The 19,385-nt window shown below is 37.5% G+C and overlaps 1 protein-coding gene across 1 annotated transcript in view; it reads right to left on the bottom strand.

The window, feature by feature from the left end:
- Nucleotides 1-205: 205 nt before the first annotated feature.
- RAB3C (RAB3C, member RAS oncogene family) overlaps nucleotides 206-19,385 on the bottom strand; it is a 304,692-nt gene continuing 285,512 nt past the window's right edge. Inside the window, exon 5 of the mRNA XM_029219136.1 lies at nucleotides 206-1,690. Coding sequence (XP_029074969.1) covers nucleotides 1,503-1,690 — 188 coding nt within the window. The 3' untranslated portion in view covers nucleotides 206-1,502. The remainder of the gene's footprint in view (nucleotides 1,691-19,385) is intronic.

The raw sequence follows: 19,385 nt of genomic DNA, 5'->3' as shown, positions 1-19,385 counted from the left end.
CTCAAGAATCTTGCGCTCAATACTTTCATGGGAAGTGTCTCTGTTTTTGAAAAGAGAAAAAAAACTTTTACATGATCACCAAAAAAGGGGAAAGTTCACTTAATGGAACTGCCCTTCCAAATATGCCAATGTGTGCCTGCTGCCTTAAAGTCCTAGCCGTAAACAATGCTGGGTGGTGATACAGATGCTGTGTCTCTTTTCAGTCCTCACTTAGAATCGCTGGTGGGATTGGTTTGCTTGTTAATCATATATGGTCTTCAGGAAATCCAGGAGAAAGAATCTCTAGGAGAAAGAATCTGGGTGTTCAAATGGTTTCCTTTCTCCTCTCAAATTGCTTATGGCACCCTAAGATTTTTCTGTAGCTCTCAGCTCCAAAGAGAGGTCTCTGAGTAACTTAAGCATGTTTAAAGGCTTACAGAATGGGGATATGCCTTAAAGGTATAAATACTTGGATTGAAAAAGATTAGAGATGATAATCGTCTTTTCCTCAATCTGAGAGCCATGGAGATACTGTTTAACTGACTTCTAGCCAGGTAAAAGAACCTAGGGAGGTGCGAGCAGAAGGCAATGTTTGGGAAAGCAAGTCTACATCCTATGGGAAGAGGTGCTCTAACAAGCTTCAACTTAACCTCTGTTCCAAGAGTTGGTAACTGTTCCAGAAAGTCGTGGTGGTATATGTCATGGGGGGGAGCTCAGGCCTTGGAATCCCACCGCTACTCATATCCTTCTTGGTTAAGACGCTTGTTACATAACACATTCAGCAGATACCTCTGTCTGTCAGTGCCCTCAAATATTCAGAATGTTGGGTGGTGCAGTCTTGGGTTAGGTATTCCTTATTTAAACATCTAAACTAAGACTACTGTTAAAATCTACTTCCAGTCAGGTAAATATTAATCTCTTGGTAAATTTGCAAGGGCCGTAAACAATATTTCAAGTTCTTTATAGTCAATGGTCTTCTCAGTTATAATAACACTGAAAAATAGATACGTTTCCTGAACAGTAAACCAACCAGACCCATGACAGTCTCCCTAATCATGAGTAACATTTCCACTTGATTTTCGATTGAGAGGAAAGCAAATAAGGCCTCCTGAGATCTCGCCCTGCTCACACCACACACACAACCAATTTCTTGGTTATCATCCCCACAAGTGAATAGCATAATTTGAACCCGTAGCCCAAAACTCAGTTGTACTGAAATTATAATCAGAGGTCCCAGCAGTAGCTTAATCTAAGAAACCTGAAACAAAAAGAGCCTAGAAGACAAATAACAAATCACATGCAAACATCTGATGTTTATAGATGGATATTCCTTACAAAGTTAAGATCACATATTTGTCACTTATTAACACTGGAAATCTCCCTGGAATTGAATGCATGTTCGAGCCACAGACATCAAAGATTTCCCTCAAATAATTATTAGGCAGTATAAATGAAGGCTAACTGACCATTTATAAATGTTATTTTTAGCAACCAACCCCTCTGGAGCTGCCTGTACCGGGACACTAACAGCCACAGTTGGGCTGCGGCGGAGGCGGGGTTTCCCTGAGCCTCGTGTTCTGCTTTGCGGCAGCGATGGCTGGATCTGTCTCCAAACTCTCGGACATTTTGTCGCAGATGATATCCACGAGACGCTCAAATGTCTGCTTCACATTAACGTTATCCTTGGCACTTGTTTCAAAAAACTCAAAACCTGGAAGAAACACAAAGAAACACAGCTTGGTCACTTCATACTTCTGTGGAAATTAAATGGGGCATGGTGATGGTAGGACAGCTGTGGCTGGTAGGTTTGGTTTGGGTGGGAGATGAGAGGCAGGATGAGGTGCCATTTGAACAAATGCTACCATCTTGCTATCCATTAACAAGAATTATAAAGTCGAATTAGTGATGTTCACATCTTATTTTTCTCTAGAAAAAAAAAAAAAAAAAAAAATGCCTTGGCAAGAGTTAGTAAGGACGACATGAAGAATCCTTGACACAGTCTGTCTCTGCCATCTCTTCCTACAACCCCTGGATCAGCATGCAGCCTCTTCTAATCTTTTCTAGGTCTGGGGTTATTTGGCATTTTTTTTTTTATTTCCTCATTTCAGATTCTACCAAAATTATTAATTTTCATTTTTTCTTTAACTTCAGGCTTAGAAGACTTCATGTTCATATTCTGCTGTGAAAGGGACTCCCAAACTCCAACATAATGCAGCTCTAACTTTTTCCATGTCTGTCCTACTGCTGCCTAGTAAAGTGTTTGAGGGTAGGCCTTTGGTAAATTTCCAGTATTTAACTGGACATAAGGTGGCACTAAAGAATCATTGGATTTTACCCTAAGCTTGCTTCAGCCTCCTTTAGGAAATTTGAGTGGTGTTAGCCTAACAGCCCTCCAGGGCTTTGTATACCATTGCAGCTAGCTACTGGTGCTGATTTTTCCATATCTTCTGTTACCTGTCAGCAGCAATGTTTTATCAACATCTGGGAAAGGACACGATAAATTTCAAATAAGCTGCCAGAAGTTACAAAAAAATGCAGTGACAGTTTCACGCATCGACTGATGTGTCACTGTACCTGGGTAGAAGCAGCCTTAGTAGGCTGCTCTGTACACAGCCTTGTCACTACTGTTTGCATTCACATTCCACGGGCTGAGCTTGCCAGTCAGTTGCCATGACAACCTCCCCACTAGGCCAGCCAGAGATTGCTCTGGTCCATCCAGGGAATGATGATTTAGGATGTATTGGGTTGAACACAGAAATGCTGTCCTAATCCATTCTGAATTTTACACCCTATAAATCCTTCTGGTTACATCTGGCCCTATCTCTGAGGAGCCACATGGATTCAGAATGATTAAATCATGTGATTTCATCCCAGCTCCTGGGGCCAAAAGAGAAAAAAATGGATTAATATTTTGAATCCATGTCAAAATCGCTCTCATGAGCTAGAAATACTTATTTTCTTAAGCAGTATTGAAGATAAACAACAAAAAGCAATTTTCGTGAATTAAAACTTAGTTAAGATAGATGATGATATCTGAGCTCGAATTTCTTTAGTTACTGTGTATTCTACTGTTAAAATCCGAGTGAGTAACCGCAGGATTTGAGCTGAAGGAGCGAGCATGAGTTAAGCCAGGTTCTATAAAATAGCAGAGAATATTTCGAGCCCTCTTTGCCTTGTATTTATTTCCCTTGCATTTGTCTCTCTGGACAGCGTTTATATAGCTCTCTTAAATTCCTAATTTCTTTACAAAATTCCTATCTGGCATTAACAGAATTCTTTTTTCTAATGTTTGCAATCTATAGGGCTAGATCATTCACCTTTCAGCAATTTGATCCAGATTTTGGAAAGCGCAATTGCTTAGAATCCATACTTGCCTAGATGTCAGAACTATTTGCATCCTTGTGGGGATTTTCTCAGTGTTGACAGGAGGGTGCTTTAAGTCACAAGATACCAAAACCCCACTGAAATCAGGATCCCTAAATGAGACTTTGTGACAAATTATGGGATTTTTTTTTCTCCAAAGGTTTCACTTTTCTCTCATCGCTTCTGCTGACACATCTTTTATTTATTAGCATGATTTGGGGGAAGGCACTGAACTTGAAGGGTATCATAAAAGATTTGGCCATTGTAAAACAAACCACAGTAATCCGTGCAAACCTTTATCAAATGTGATTCTTTTAATCTGGGCTTAGAGACACACAATGCTGCTGGTGTACAACTTAAGGTCAGTAAAATGATCCTTGAGCCCAGGAGCCAGAATGCTCTGTGTCTTGACCTTAACCTGGAACCCCAGGAAGAGAACACCATATTATAACAGCCCTCCATTTATCCAGCATGGCTGGAGAAGGAGATGCCATAATGTGGTGAGAGGGATGGATTGTCAGATGGAGCAATACTTACTGGCTTTGTGACCATGGGAAAGTCATGTTTTTATTCTTATGTTCTTTATTTATGACATTTGTCTTCCATTAGGCTCAAATGAGAAAATATATGTGGAAGTGCCAAGCAAACCAGAAAATGCGATTATATAATTATACAATAATTATATAATTAAATAATACTATTATTATAACAACAATAATAGTAAGAAACTAACATCTGGGAGGTTACTGTAGAACAGTTGTTATTTAAAACACTGTATCTGTAAGGTAGGTGCCAGTATTTTCTCCAAATTATTGATAAGGAAATAGAGGCACAAAATGGCTGAGTACTTTGCTCATTTACTTGATCAGCCAGTAGTGGCAAAACTGGCATTTGAACTAAACCTGAACACTCTCCTCCTCCTTCAGATACTCTGCAGAGCCTACTGTTTGGTTCCAGTTGAACTGGAAGTTCTATGTTAAGTAATACAACAAACTTTCATCAATTTACACAGTGAGTGATGAACTAGATTTAACACTCTGGGTGAAACATATGAAACATCTTTTCTTAATGATTCCAAAGGTACTCTGGTATTTTGTGCTGCTTAAGGTTCATCAAGGTGGCCATCAGGACAGCTATATGTCTATAGAGAAATATGTGAAAGGTTCTGGAAATTAGGCCTCCTCTCATTGACCACATGTGCTGTTGGTCATAAAATGAGATATTCAGGATCAAACTCAACACCATTATTTTAGCATATAGTTGTTTGGATGCAGGGCAAAGCAAGTTTACTGTGCAACAAATGATTCTCCATCCTGGGGAATCTGTATCTACAACCAAGCAGCTCTATGTGCGACCACACTCCACACCTATGGGTGCCCATGGTGTTTAAAGCTCATGAACTAAATTGTAACCACAAATTCAAACACTTCAGCCTTTATTCTTCTATTGAGTCATTGTTGGGTTTTATGGCCATTACCTACCAATGTATCATACTAAATTCAACTATAGCAGCATGACCTTGTTCTTAGAAATATTTAACCTCCCATTCATACACACGAACATCAGTGGAAAGCCAGCACTTCAGTCAGTGATCCCTAGGAAACAGTCTTTTTCATAAAACTTTGAAGATTATTTCCAATTTACTAGGTAGGACAGCGTGATTTGGCAGATCAAATAAGTAGCCCAAGGTCACAGAGCAAGCTGATTGTGAAGGGTGACAGAGATCTCCTAATAAATAGGTTACTGACTTAGCCTACAGCCTTGGACACCTGTCCCTCGGACTATATCATCCTGTATTAATAATTGCAGCACACACATGTTTTCATCAACAAATCAGTGAACACTTTCAGTTAATCACAGAAGCACTAATCATCCATTCTAATTTCTCTCTGGCACAGACAGCACTGTTCCAAGCTGGATAAGCCTTGCACCATGGTTCAGAACATCTTTTAAAAAAAAAATTTTATTGGACTATAAGTTGATTTACAATGTTGTGTTAGTTTCAGGTGTACAGCAAAGTGATTCAGTTACATACATACATTCATTCTTTTTCAGATTCTTTTCCCGTATAAATTATTAAGAATATTAAGTAGAGTTCTTGCTGGTTATCTATTTTATATATAGTAGTGTGTATATGTTAATCCCAAACTCCTGATTTATCCGCCGCCACCATATTTCCCCTTTGGTAACCATAAGTTTGTTTTTGAAATCTGTGAGTCTGTTTCTGTTTTGTAAATAATTTCATTTGTATTTTTTTAGATTCCACATATAAGTAATATCAACAGATATTTGTCCTTCTCTAAGTGTCTTACTTAGTATAAAAATCTCTAGATCCATCCATGTTGCTGCAAATGGCATTATTTCATTCTTTTTTATGGCTGAGTAATATTCCACTGTATATATGTATCACATCTTCTTTAACCATTCCTCTGTCAATGGACAGTTAGTTGCTTCCATGTCTTAGCTATTGTAAATAGTGCTGCAATGAACATTGGGGTACACGTATCTTTTCAAATTATGGTTTTCTCTGGAAAAAACACAGGAGTGGGATTGCTGGCTCATATGGCAGCTCTATTTTTAGTTTTTTAAGGAACCTCCATACTGTCCTCCATAACAGTTGTACCAATTTGCATTCCCACCAACAGTCTAGGAGGGTTTCCTTTTCTCCACATCCTCTCCAGCATTTACTGTTTGTAGATATTGTAATGTTGGCCATTCTGACCATTGTGAGGTGACACCTCATTGTAGGTTTGATTTGCATTTCTCTAATAATTAGTGACGTTGAGCATCTTTTCATGTGCTTTTTGGCCAACTGTATGTCTTCTTTGGAGAAATGTCTATTTAGATCATCTGTCCAGTTTTTGACTGGGTTTTTGGTTTTTTGATATAGAGCTGCATGAGCTGTTTGTATATTTTGGAGATTAATCCCTTGCTGGTTGCTCCATTTGCAAATATCTTCTCTCATTCTGTGTGTTCTCTTTTCACTTTGTTTATGGTTTTCTTTGCTGTGCAAAAGCTTTTAAGTTTAATTAGGTCCCATTTGTTTATTTTTGTTTTCATTACTCTAGGAGGTGGATCCAAAAAGATACTGCTGTGATTTTTGTCAAAGAGTGTTCTGCCTATGTCTTCCTCTAAGAGTATTATAGTGTCCAGCCTTACATTTAGGTCTTTAATCAATTTTGAGTGTACTTTTGTGTATGGTGTTAGTGTTCTAATTTCATTCATTTATGTGTAGCTGTCAAGTTTTCCCAGCATCACTTATTGAAAAGACTGGCTTTTCTCCATTGTATATTCTTGCCTCCTTTGTCGTAGATTAATTGACCATAGATGCAAGGGTCTATTTCTGAGCTTTCTATCCTGGTCCATTGACACAGCAATTTGTCTTTGCACCAGTACCATACTGCTTTTTTTTTTTCTTCTAATTTTATTTATTTTTTTGGCTGCATTGGGTCTTTGTTGCTGTGCATGGGCTTTTCTCTAGTTGTGGAGAGTGGGGAGTACTCTTCATTGCTGTGTGTGGGCTCCTCATTGCCGTGGCTTCTCTTGTTGTGGAGCATGGGCTCTAGGTGCGCAGGCTTCAGTAATTGTGGAAAGCAGGCTCAGTAGTTGTGGCACATGGGCTTAGTTGCTTCGTGGCATGTGGGATATTCCCAGACCAGGGATTGAACCTGTGTCCCCTGCATTGGCAGAAGGATTCTTAACCACTGTGCCACCCAGGGAAGTCCCTACCATACTGTTTTGATCACTGTAGCATTATAGTAGAGTCTGAAGTCAGGGAACCTGATTTCTCCAGCTCAGTTTTTCATTCTCCAGAATGCTTTAGCTATTTGGGGTTTTTTGTGTTTCCATACACATTTTAAGATTTTTTGTTCTAGATCTGCAAAAAAAAGCCATTGGTAATTTGATAGGGATTGCATTGAATTGGTAGATTGCACTGGGTAGTATAGTCATTTTGACAATATTGATTCTTCCAATCCAAGAACATGGTGTGTCTTTCCATCTGTTTGTCTTCAATTTCTTTCATCAGCATGTTATAGTTTTCAGGGTACAGGTCTTTTGCCTCCTTAGGTAGGTTTAGTCCTAGGTATTTTATTCTTTCTGATGTGATGATAAATGGGATTGTTTCCTTAATTTCTCTTTCTGATCTTCCATTGTTAGTGTATATAAATGCAAGAAATCCCAGTGTATTAATTTTGTACCCTGCCGCTTTACCGAATTCATTGATGAGCTCTAGTAGTTTGCTGGTAGTATCCTTAGGATTTTCTATGTATAGTATCATGTCTTCTGCAAACAGTTTTACTACTTTTCCAATTTGGATTCCTTTTATTTCTTTTTCTTCTCTGATGGATATGGCTAGAACTTCCAAAACTATATTGAATAAAAGTGGTGAGAGTGGGCATTCTTGTCTTGTTCCTGATCTTAGAGGAAATGCTTTCAGTTTCTCACCATTGAGAATGATGTTTGCTGTGGGTTTGTCATATGTGGCCTTTATTATGTCGAGGTAGGTTCCCTCTATGCCCACTTTCTGGAGAGTTTTTAATCATAAATGGGTGTTCAATTTTGTCAAAAGATTTTTCTGCATCTACTGAGATTATCATATGGTTTTTCTCCTTCAGTTTGTTAATATGGTGTATCATATTGATTGATTTGCGTATATTGAAGAATCCTTGCATCCCTGGGATAAATCACAATTGATCATGATGTATGATCCTTTTAATGTATTGGTGGATTCTGTTTGCTAGTATTTTTATTGAGGATTTTTGCATCTATGTTCATCAGTGACATTTCCCTGTAATTTTCTTTTTTTGTGGTATCTTCATCTGGTTTTGGTATCAGGGTGATGGCAACCTCAAAGAATGAGCTTGGGAGTGTTCCTTCATCTGCAATTTTTTGGAAGAGTTTGAGAAGGATAGGTGTTAGTTCTTCTCTAAATGTTTGATAGAACTTGCCTGAGAAGCCCTCTGGTACTGGGCTTTTGGAAGATTTTTAATCACAGTTTCAATTTCAGTGCTTGTGATGGGTCTGTTCACAGTTTCTGTTTCTTCCTGGTTCAGTCTTGGAAGGTTGTACCTTTCTAAGAATATGTCCATCTCTTCTAGGTTGTCCATTTTATTGGCATATAGTTGTTTGTAGTAATTCTTATGATACTTTGTGTATCTGTGGTGTCAGTTGTATCTTATTTTTCATTTCTTTTTTTTTAAACATCTTTACTGGAGTATAATTGCTTTACAATGGTGTGTGAGTCTCTGCTGTATAAAAAAAGAGAATCAGCTATACGTATACATATATCCCCATATCCCCTCCCTCTCGCATTTCTCTTACACCCTCCCTATCCCACCCCTCTAGGTGGTCACACAGCACTGAACTGATCTCCCTGTGCTATGCAGCTACTTGCCACTACTAATCTATCTGATATTTGGTAATATATATGTCCATGCCACTCTCTCACTTTGTCCCAGCTTACCCTTTCCCCTCCCAGTGTCCTCAAGTCCATTCTCTATATCTGCTTCTTTATTCCTGTCCTGCCCCAAGGTTCTTCAGAACCATTTATTATTATTTTTTAGATTCCATATATGTGTTAGCATACGGTATTTGTTTTTCTCTGACTTACTTCGCTCTGTATGACAGTCTCTAGGTCCATCCACCTCACTACAAATAACTCAATTTCGTTTCTTTGTATGGCTGAGTAATACTTCATTGTATATATATATACCACATCTTCTTTATCCATTCATCTGTCGATGGACACTTAGATTGCTTCCATGTCATGGCTATTGTAAATAGAGGTGCAATGAACATTGTGGTACAAGACTCTTTTTGAATTATGGTTTTCTCAGGGTAGATGTCCAGTAGTGTGATTACTGGGTCTTATGGTAGTTCTATTTTTACTTTTAAAGGAACCTCCATACTGTTCTCCATAGTGGCTGTATCAATTTACATTCCCACCAACAGTGCAAGAGGGTTCCCTTTTTCCCACACCCTCTCTAGCATTTATTGTTTGTAGATATTTTGATGATGGCCATTCTGACTGGTATCAGGTGATACCTCATTGTAATTTTGTTTTGTATTTCTCTAATGATTAGTGATGTTGAGCATCCTTTCATTGTTTGTTGGTAATCTTTATATCTTTGGAGAAATGTCTTTTTAGGTCTTCTGCCCATTTTTGGATTGGGTTGTTTGTTTTTTTGATATTGAGCTGCATGAGCTGCTTGTATATTTTGGAGATTAATCCTTTGTCAGTTGCTTCGTTTGCAAATATTTTCTCCTGTTCTGAGGGTTACCTTTTCATCTTGTTTATGGTTTCCTTTGGTTTCCTTTGCTGTGCAAAAGCTTTCAAGTTTCACTAGGTCCCATTTGTTTAGTTTTGTTTTTATTTCCATTTCTCTAAGAGGTGGGTCAAAAAGGATCTTATTGTGATTTATGTCATAAAGTGTTCTGCCTATGATTTCCTCTAAGAGTTTTATAGTGTCCACTCTTACATTTAGGTCTTTAATCCATTTTGAGTTTACTTTTGTGTATGGTGTTAGGGAGTGTTCTAATTTCATTCCTTTACATGTAGCTGTCCAGTTTTCCCAGCACCACTTACTGAAGAGGCTGTCTTTTCTCCATTGTATATCCTTGCTGCCTTTGTCATAGATTAGTTGACCATAGGTGCATGGGTTTATCTCTGGGCTTTCTATCTTGTTCCATTGATCTATATTTCTGTTTCTGTGCCAGTACCATACTGTCTTGATTTCTGTAGCTTTGTAGTATAGTCTGAAGTCAGGGAGCCTGACACCTCCATCTCCATTTTTCGTTCTCAAGATTGCTTTGGCTATTTGGGGTCTTTTGTGTTTCCATACAAATTGTGAAATTTTTTGTTCTAGTTCTGTGAAAAAATGCCATTGGTAGTTTGATATGGATTGCATTGAATGTGTAGATTGCTTTGGGCAGTACATTCATTTTAACAGTGTTGAGTCTTCCAATCCAAGAACATGGTATATCTCTCCATCTGTTTCTATCATCTTTAATTTCTTTCATCAGTGTCTTATAGTTTTTGCATACAGGTATTTTGTCTCTTTAGGTAAGTTTATTCCTAGGTATTTTATTCTTTTTGATGCAGTGGTAAATGGGAGTGTTTCCTTAATATTCCTTTCAGATTTTTCATCATTGGTGTATAGGAATGCAAGAGATTTCTGTGCATTAATTTTGCATCCTGCTACTTCACCAAATTCATTGATTAGCTCTAGTTTTCTGGTAGCATCCTAAGGATACTCTCTATATATAGTATGATGTCATCTGCAAACAGTGACAGCTTTACTTCTTTTCTGATTTGGATTCCTTTTCTTCTTCTTCTCTGATTACTGTGGCTAAAACTTCCAAGTGTGTTGAGTAACAGTGGGGAGAGTGACAACCTTGTCTTGTTCCTGATGTTAGAGGAAATGTTTTCTGTTTTTCACTGTTGAGAACAATGTTGGCTGTGGGTTTGTCATATATGGCCTTTATTATGTTGAGGTAGGTTCCCTCTATGCCTACTTTCTGTAAGGTTTTTATCATAAATGCTGTTGAATTTTGTCAAAAGCTTTTTCTGCATCTATTGAGATGATCATATGGTTTTTCTCCTTCAATTTGTTAATATGGTGTATCACATTGATTGATTTGCGTATACTGAAAAATCCTTGCATTTCAGGGATAAACCCCACTTGATCATGGTGTATAATCCTTTTAATGTGTTGTTGGATTGTATTTACTAGTATTTGGTTGAGGATGTTTGCATCTATGTTCATCAGGGATACTGGCCTGTCGTTTTCTTTTTTTGTGATACCTTTTTCTGGTTCTGGTATCAAGGTGATTGTGGCCTCATAGAATGAGTTTGGGAGAATTCTCCCCTCTGCTATATTTTGGAAGAGTTTGAGAAGGATAGGTGTTAGCTCTTCTCTAAATGTTTGATAGAATTCACCTGTGAAACCATCTGGTCCTGGGCTGTTGTTTGTTGGAAGAATTTAATCATAGTTTCAATTTCAGTGCTTGTGATTGGTCTGTTTATATTTTCTATTTCTTCCTGGTTCAGTCTCAGAAGGTTGTGCTTTCCTCAGAATTTGTCTATTTCTTCCAGGTTGTCCATTTTATTGGCATATAGTTGCTTGTAGTAATCTCTCATGATCTTTTGTATTTCTGCAGTGTCAGTTGTTACTTCTCCTTTTTCATTTCTAATTCTATTGATTTGAGTCTTCTCCCTTTTTTTCTTGATGAATCTGGCTAATGGTTTATTGATTGTTTATCCTCTCAAAGAACCAGCTTTTAGTTTTATTGATCTTTGCTATTGTTCATTTCTTTTTTATTTTTTTCTGATCTGATCTTTATGATTTCTTTCCTTCTGCTAACTTTGGGGTTCTTTATGTTCTTTCTCTAATTGCTTTAGGTGTAAGATTAAGTTGTTTGAGATTTTTCTTGTTTCTTGAGGTACGGTTGTATTGCTATAAACATCTTCCTTAGAACTGCTTTTGCTGCATCCCATAGGTTTTGGGTCATTTTGTTTGCATTGTCATTTGTTTGTAGGTAGTTTTTGATTTCTTCTTTGATTTCTTCAGTGATCTCTTGCTTATTTAGTAGTGTATTGTTTAGCCTCCATGTGTATGTATTTTTTACAGATTTTTTTCCTGTAATTGATATCTAGTCTCATAAGGTTGTGGTTGGAAAAGATACTTGATACAATTTCAATTTTCTTAAATTTATCGCTTGGTTTGTGACCCAAGATATGATCTATCCTGGAGAATGTTCCATGAACAAAGTGTATTCTGTTGCTTTTGGATGGAATGTCCTATAATTATCAATTAAGTCCGTCTTGTTTAATGTATCATTTAAAGCTTGTGTTTCCTTATTTACTTTCCTTTTGGATGATCTGTCCATTGGTGAAAGTGGAGTGTTAAAGTCCCCTACTATTACTGTGTTACTGTTGATTTCCCCTTTTATGGCTTTTCAGCATTTTCCTTATGTATTGAGGTGCTCCTATGTTGGGTGCATAAATATTTACAATTGTTATATCTTCTTCTTGGATTGATCCCTTGATCATTATATAGTGTCCTTCTTTGTCTCTTGTAATAGTCTTTATTTTAAAGTCTATTTTGTCTGATATGAGAATTGCTACTCCAGCATTCTTTTGATTTCCATTTGCATGGAATATCTTTTTCCATCCCCTCACTTTGTATGTGTCCCTAGGTCTGAAGTTGGTCTCTTTTAGACAGCATATATATGGGTCTTGTTTTTGTATCCATTCAGCCAGTCTATGTCTTTCAGTTGGAGCATTTAATCCACTTACATTTAAGGTAATTTTGGATATGTATGTTCCTATTACCATTTTCTTAATTGTTTTGTAGCTCTTTTCCTCCTCTTGTGTTTCCTGCCTAGAGAAGTTCCTTTAGCATTTGTTGTAGAGCTGGTTTGGTGGTGCTGAATTCTCTTAGCTTTTGCTTGTCTGTAAAGCTTTTGATTTCTCCATCAAATATGAATGAGATCCTTGCTGGGTAGAGTAATCTTGGTTGTAGGCTTTCCCTTTCATCAGATTCATTATGTCCTGCCACTCCTTTCTGGCTTGCAGAGTTTCTGCTGAAAGATCAGCTGTTAACCTTATGGGGATAGCCTTGTGTGTTATTTGTTGTTTTTCCCTTCCTGCTTTTAATATTTTTTCTCTGTATTTAATTTTTGATTAATATGTGTCTTGGCATGTTTCTCCTTGGATTTATCCTGTATGGGAATCTCTGTACTTCCTGGACTTGGTTGGCTATTTCCTTTCCTATATTAGGGAAGTTTTCAACTATAATCTCTTCAAGTATTTTCTCAGTCCCTTTCTTTTTCTCTTCTTCTTCTGGATGGTATAATTTGAATGTTCGTGCATTTACTGTTTTCTGAGAGGTCTCTGAGACTGTCCTCAATTCTTTTCATTCTTTTTTCTTTATTCTACTCTGCAGCAGTTATTTCCACTATTTTATCTTCCAGGTCACTTATCCGTTCTTCTGTGTCAGTTATTCTGCTATTGATTCCTTCTAGATAATTTTAAATTTCATTTATTGTGCTGTTCATCATTGTTTGCTCTTTAGTTCTTCTAGGTCCTTGTTAAACGTTTCTTATATTTTCTCCATTTTATTTCCAAGTGTTTGGATCACTGTTGCTATCATTACTCTGAATTCTTTTTCAGGTAGGTTGCCTATTTCCTCCTCATTTGTTTGGTCTGGTGGGTTTTTACCTTGCTCCTTCTGCCTTCTCATTTGCTTAACTTACTGTGTTTGGGGTCTCTTTTTGCAGGCTGCAGGTTCATAGTTCCCATTGTTTTTGGTGCCTGCCCCCAGTGGCTAAAGTTGGTTCAGTGGGTTGTGTAGGCTTCCTGGTGGAGGGGACTGGTGCCTGTGTTCTGTTGGATGAGGCTGGATCTTGTCTTTCTGGCAGTCAGGGCTACATCCGGAAGTGTGTTTTGGGGTGTCTGTGAACTTAGTATGATTTTAGGCAGCCTCTCTGCTAATGGGTGGGGTTGTGTTCCTGTCTTGCTAGTTGTTTGGCATAGGATGTCCAGCACTGTAGCTTGCTGGTCGTTGAGTGGAGCTGGGTCTTAGCATTGAGATGGAGATCTCTGGGAGAGCTCTTGCTGATTGATATTACGAGGTGCTGGGAGGTCTCTGGTGGACCAGTGTCCTGAACTCCACTCTCCCACCTCAGAGGCCTGACACCCAGCCAGAGCACCAAGACCCTGTCAGCCACACGGCCAGGTATGTGGGGGAGTTTCTTGCCTTTTGGGTAGACTGAGGTCTCTGTCAGTGTTCTGTAGGAGCTGTTCCGCATGTATTTTTGATGTATTTTGTAGAGGGAGTTGATCTCCCTGTCTTACTCCTCTGCCATCTTGAAGGTCCTCCCTCATTTCTATTTTTATTGATTTGAGCCCTCTCTCTTTTTTCCTTGATGAGTCTGGCAAAAGGTTTATTGATTGTGTTTGTCTTTCCAAAGAGCCAGCCTTCATTGATCAAGAGCCGGCCTTCATTGATCTTTTCTACTGTTTTCTTCATTTCTATTTCATTTATCTCTGCTCTTTATGATTTCTTTCCTTCTACTAACTGGGTTTTGTTTGTTCTTCTTTCTGTAGTTGCTCTAGATGTAAGGTTATGTTGTTTGAGATTTTTCTTGTTTCCTGAGGTGAGGTTGTATTGCTATAAACTTCCCTTTTGGAACTGCTTTTTTGCTGCCTCTGATAGGTTTTGGATCATCATGTTTTCATTGTCATCTGTCTCAAGGTACTTTTATGATTTCCTCTTTGATTTCTTGAGTGATCCATTGGTTATTTAGTAGCATATTGTTTAGCCTCCATGTGTTTGTGTTTTTTACAGTTTCTTTTTCCTGTACTTGATTTCTAATCACATAGGGTTGTGGTTGGAAAAGATGCCTGATATGATTTCAATTTTCTTAAATTCATCAAGGCTTGATTAGTGGCCCAAGATATGATCTATCCTGAAGAATGTTTCATGTGCACCTGAAAAGAATGTGTATTCTGCTGCTTTTGGATGGAATGTTCTACAAATATTAAGTCCATCTGGTCTAATCTGTCATTTAAGGCCTGGGTTTCCTTACTGATTTTCTGTGTGGATGGTTTGTCCATTGATGAAAGTGAGGTGTTAAAATCCCCCACTACTATTGTGTTACTGTCAATTTCTCCCCTTATGGCTGTTAGCATTTGCCTTATATATTGAGGTGCTCCTACGTTGGGTGCATACATATTTACAACTGTTATATCTTCTTCCTGGATTGATCCTCCCTTGTTCATTATGTAGTGTCCTTTGTGTCTCACAAGAGTCTTAATTTTAGTCTATTTTGTCTGATATGAGTATTGCTACTCCAGTTTTCTTTTGATTTCCGTTTGCACGTAATATCTTTTTCCATACCCTCACTTTCAGTCTGTATGTGCCCCTCAGTCTGAAGTGAGTCTCTTGTAAGACAGCATATATACAGGTCTTGTTTTTATATCCCTTCAGCCAGTCTATGCTTTGATTGGAGCATTTAATCCATTTACATTTAAGGTAATTACTGATATGTAGGTTCTTATTGCCATTTTGTCAATTGTTTTTTCTTCCAGTACCCTTTTGTTCTCTTGTGATTTGATGACTATCTTTAGTATTAGATTTGGATTCCTTTTTCTTTTGTGTGTGTGTATCGTATATTTTTGGTTTGCAGTTCCCATGAGGTTTTGATATAGCAGTCTATATATAAACAAGAGTTTTAAGTTACTGGTGTCTTAATTTCCAATGCATTTCCAATATCCTGCATTTGTACTCTCCTCTTCTGACGAATGCTGGGTTTGATATCCTATTTTTGTGTGGATGATTTCCTGCCTTTACTGGTGAGGTTTTCCATTAGTAATTTTCTTGTTTCTAATTATGGCCTTTATTTCCCCCACCTAGAGAAGGTCCCTTAGAAGGTCCCTTAGTGTGTGTTGTTAGGCTGGTGTGGTGGTGCTGAATTGTCTTTAGCTTTTGCTTGTCTGTAAAGCTTTTGAGTTCTCTGTTGAGTCTGAACGAGAGCCTTGCTGGGTAGAGTATTCTTGTCTTGTTTGTAGGTTTTTCCCTTTCATCACTTTAAATATATCATGCCACTCCCTTCTGGCTTACAGTTTCTGCTGATAACCTTATGGGGTTCCCTTGTGTGTTGATTTTACCATTTTCTCTTTGTTTTCAATTTTTGTCAGTTTGATTAGAATGTGTCTTGGTGTTCCTCCTTGGGTTGATCTTGTATGGGACTCTCTATACTTCCTGGACTTCTGTGACAGTTTCTTTTCACATGTTAGGGAAGTTTTCAGCTATAATCTTCAAATATTTTCTCAGGCCCTTTCTCTCTTCTCCTTCTGGCATCCCTATAATGTGAATGGTGATGCATTTAATGTTGTCCCAGGGTGAGGCAGCAGAGAGAGGTGGTACAAACCAGATTTCACTCTTCTGCCCAAGGGATGTGCTCCTACACCCTAACATCATAGCAGTAGAAGTATACCTGCAGTAGAATCACCTGAAGTACTTAAGAGCTTTTAAACTTCACCCCCAGACATACTGGAATCGTCAGGAGGAGAAGGGCCTTGAATATGCCCTTTAGGTGGTTTCTTATGCACACGAAAGGTTAAGATTCACTAGCCTCTCTACACCCATGTTCATTACAGCATCATTCACAATAGCCAAAAGGTGGAAGCTAACCCAAGTATCCATCAACTGATGAATGGATAAACAAAATGTGGTATATACATACATACACTGGACTATTATTCAGCCTTAAAAGAAATTCTGACACATGCTACAACATGTATGAATCTTGAAACCATGCATTGTGAAATAAACCAGTCACAAAAAAAAATTCAGAGAGACTGAAGGTGGAAGGCCAGAGTCTGAGGGAGGGAAAAACTGTTGTTATTTAGAGGTTCACTTTTGCAAGATGTTCTGGGGATTGGTTGCAAAACAAAGTGAATACAGGCTGAACTGTTCACTTAACATAAAATTGACCATGTTAGCCATTTTTATGTGTATTTTACCAAATTAAAAAAAATCTTAGTGATAAATGCCTCTATTAAGATACAGGAAGAATCTCAAACTTAATACCTCAAGAAACTAGAAAAAGAAGAAAGAACAAACAAAGCCCGAAGTTAGCAGAAGGAAGGAACTGACAAAGATCAGAGTTGAAATGAATGAAGTAGCAACAAACAAAAAGTAATAGCTGGTTCTCAGAAAAGATAAGCAAAATTGACAAACCCATAGCTAGGCTCTCCAAGAAAAAAGAGAACTCAAACCAGAAATGAAAGAAGAGACATTACCACAGCAATACAAAGGGTCATAAGAGACTGCCATGAACAATTATATGCCAACAAATTGGACAATCTATGTTTCTAGGAATTTATCCAAGATGGAATCATGAAGAAATAATCTGAACAGAACAATTACTAGTAAGGAAACTGGATCAGTCATCAAAAAGCTCTCAACAACTAAAAGCCCAGATGCTTCACTGGTGAATTCTATCATAAAAGAATTCATAGCAACACTTCATTTTATGATATCAGCATTACCCAGATACCAAAACAAGGACACAACAAGAAAATTACACATCACTATCCCTACCTAAAGAAATCTTCAACATAATATTAGCAAACCAAATTCAATGATACATTAAAAGAATTTTATACACCATGATTAAGTGGGCTATATTCCAGGGATGCAAGGATGATTCAACATCTGCCTATCAATCAACATGATATACCCCATGAACAAAATGAAGGATCATCTCAATAGGTGCAGAAAGAGCATTTAACAAAATTCAGCATCCATGTATGATAAAAAAAAACTCTCATGAAGTGGATATAGGGGGACTGTACTTCAACATAATAAAGGCCATATATGCCCAGCCCACATCATACTCAATGAGTAACAGCATACTCAATGGTGAGAAGCTGAAAGCTTTTTCTCTAAGATCAAGGAACAAGGCAGAAATACCGTCTCTTGCCCCTTTGATTCACCATGGTAGTGGAAGTTTGAGTCAGAGAAATCAGGCAAGAAAAGGAAATAAAAGGCATCCAAATTGGAAAGGAAGGAGTAAAACTGTCAACACCTGCAGATGACATATTAAATACAGAAAAGCCTAAAGACTCCATCACAAAACTGTAGAATAAACAAAATCAGTTACAAAAAATCTGCTTTGTTTCTATTCACTAATAACATAATCAGAGAAATTTTTTAAAATCCCATTTTCAATTACATTAAAAAAATAAATTTAACCTAGGTGGTGAAAGATATGTATACTGAACTGCAAGACATTAATGAAAAGATAGTTCATGCTCATAGATTGGAAGAGTATTGTATTGTTAAAATGTCCATACTACCCAAAGGAATTTCCAATGGCACCTTTCACAGAAAGAGAACAAACAGTCCTACATTTTATATGAAACCACACAATACACCCCAAATAGTCAAAGCAATCTTGAGCAAGAACAAAGCTAGAGGCAACATGCTCCCTGATTTCAAACTATATTATGAAGCTATAGTAATCAAAACAGTATTTTGTGACATAAAAACAGACACACAGATCAGTGGAAAAGAGAGCCCAGGAAGAAAACCATGTAGATGTGGTCAGTTAATTTATAACAGAGGAGCCCAAAGTATACAGTGGAGAAAGGACAGTCTCTTTAATAAGTGGTGCTGAGAAAACTGGACAACCACATGGAGAAGAATAAGACTGGATCACTAACTTAGACCATACACAAAAATTAACTCAAAATGGATAAATGATTGAACATAAGACCTAAAACTATAAAACTCCTAGAAGAAAACATGAGCAGTAAACTCCTTGATAATGGTATTGGTGATGATATTTTAGATCTGACTCTAAAAGCAAAAGCAACAAAAACAAAAACAAGTGGGACTACATCAAATTAAAAAGCTTCTAAGGAAACCATCAACAGAATGAAAAGGTAACCTACACATATCAATAGCAAAAAACAACAAAACAATCTAATAAATAAGAAGAGGATCTAAACAGACATTTTTCTGATGAAGACAAACAGGTGGCCAAGAGGTACATGAAAAGATGCTCAACATCACTAATCATCAGGGAAATGAAAACATCACTAATCATCAGGGAAATGAAAATCAAAACCACAATGAGACATCACCTCACACCTGTCAGAATGGCTGTTATCAAAAACAAAATAACAAGTGTTGACAAGAATGTGGAGAAAAGGGAACCCTTGTGTACTGTTGGTGGGAATGTAAATTGGTGCAGCCACTGTGGAAAACAGAATGGAGTTCCTCAAAAAATTAAAAATAGAAGTACTGTATGATCCAGCAATTCCACTTTGGGTTATTTATCTGAAGAAACCAAACAATAACTGGAAAAAACATATGAACCCTCATGTTTATAGCAGCATTATTTACAATAGCTAAGACATGGAAACAACCTAAGAGTACATAGATTGTGTGAATGAATTTTAAAAATGTGATATATGTGTGTATATATATATATATATACACGCATGTATATATATATATATATATATA

The sequence above is a fragment of the Monodon monoceros genome, unplaced genomic scaffold (assembly GCF_005190385.1).
Source record: "Monodon monoceros isolate NGI ecotype Baffin Bay Population unplaced genomic scaffold, NGI_Narwhal_1 Super_Scaffold_12, whole genome shotgun sequence".
Classification (NCBI taxonomy): Eukaryota; Metazoa; Chordata; class Mammalia; order Artiodactyla; family Monodontidae; genus Monodon; species Monodon monoceros.
Note: the sequence above shows the minus strand (reverse complement) of the source record. Positions and strands in the feature narration are given on the sequence as shown.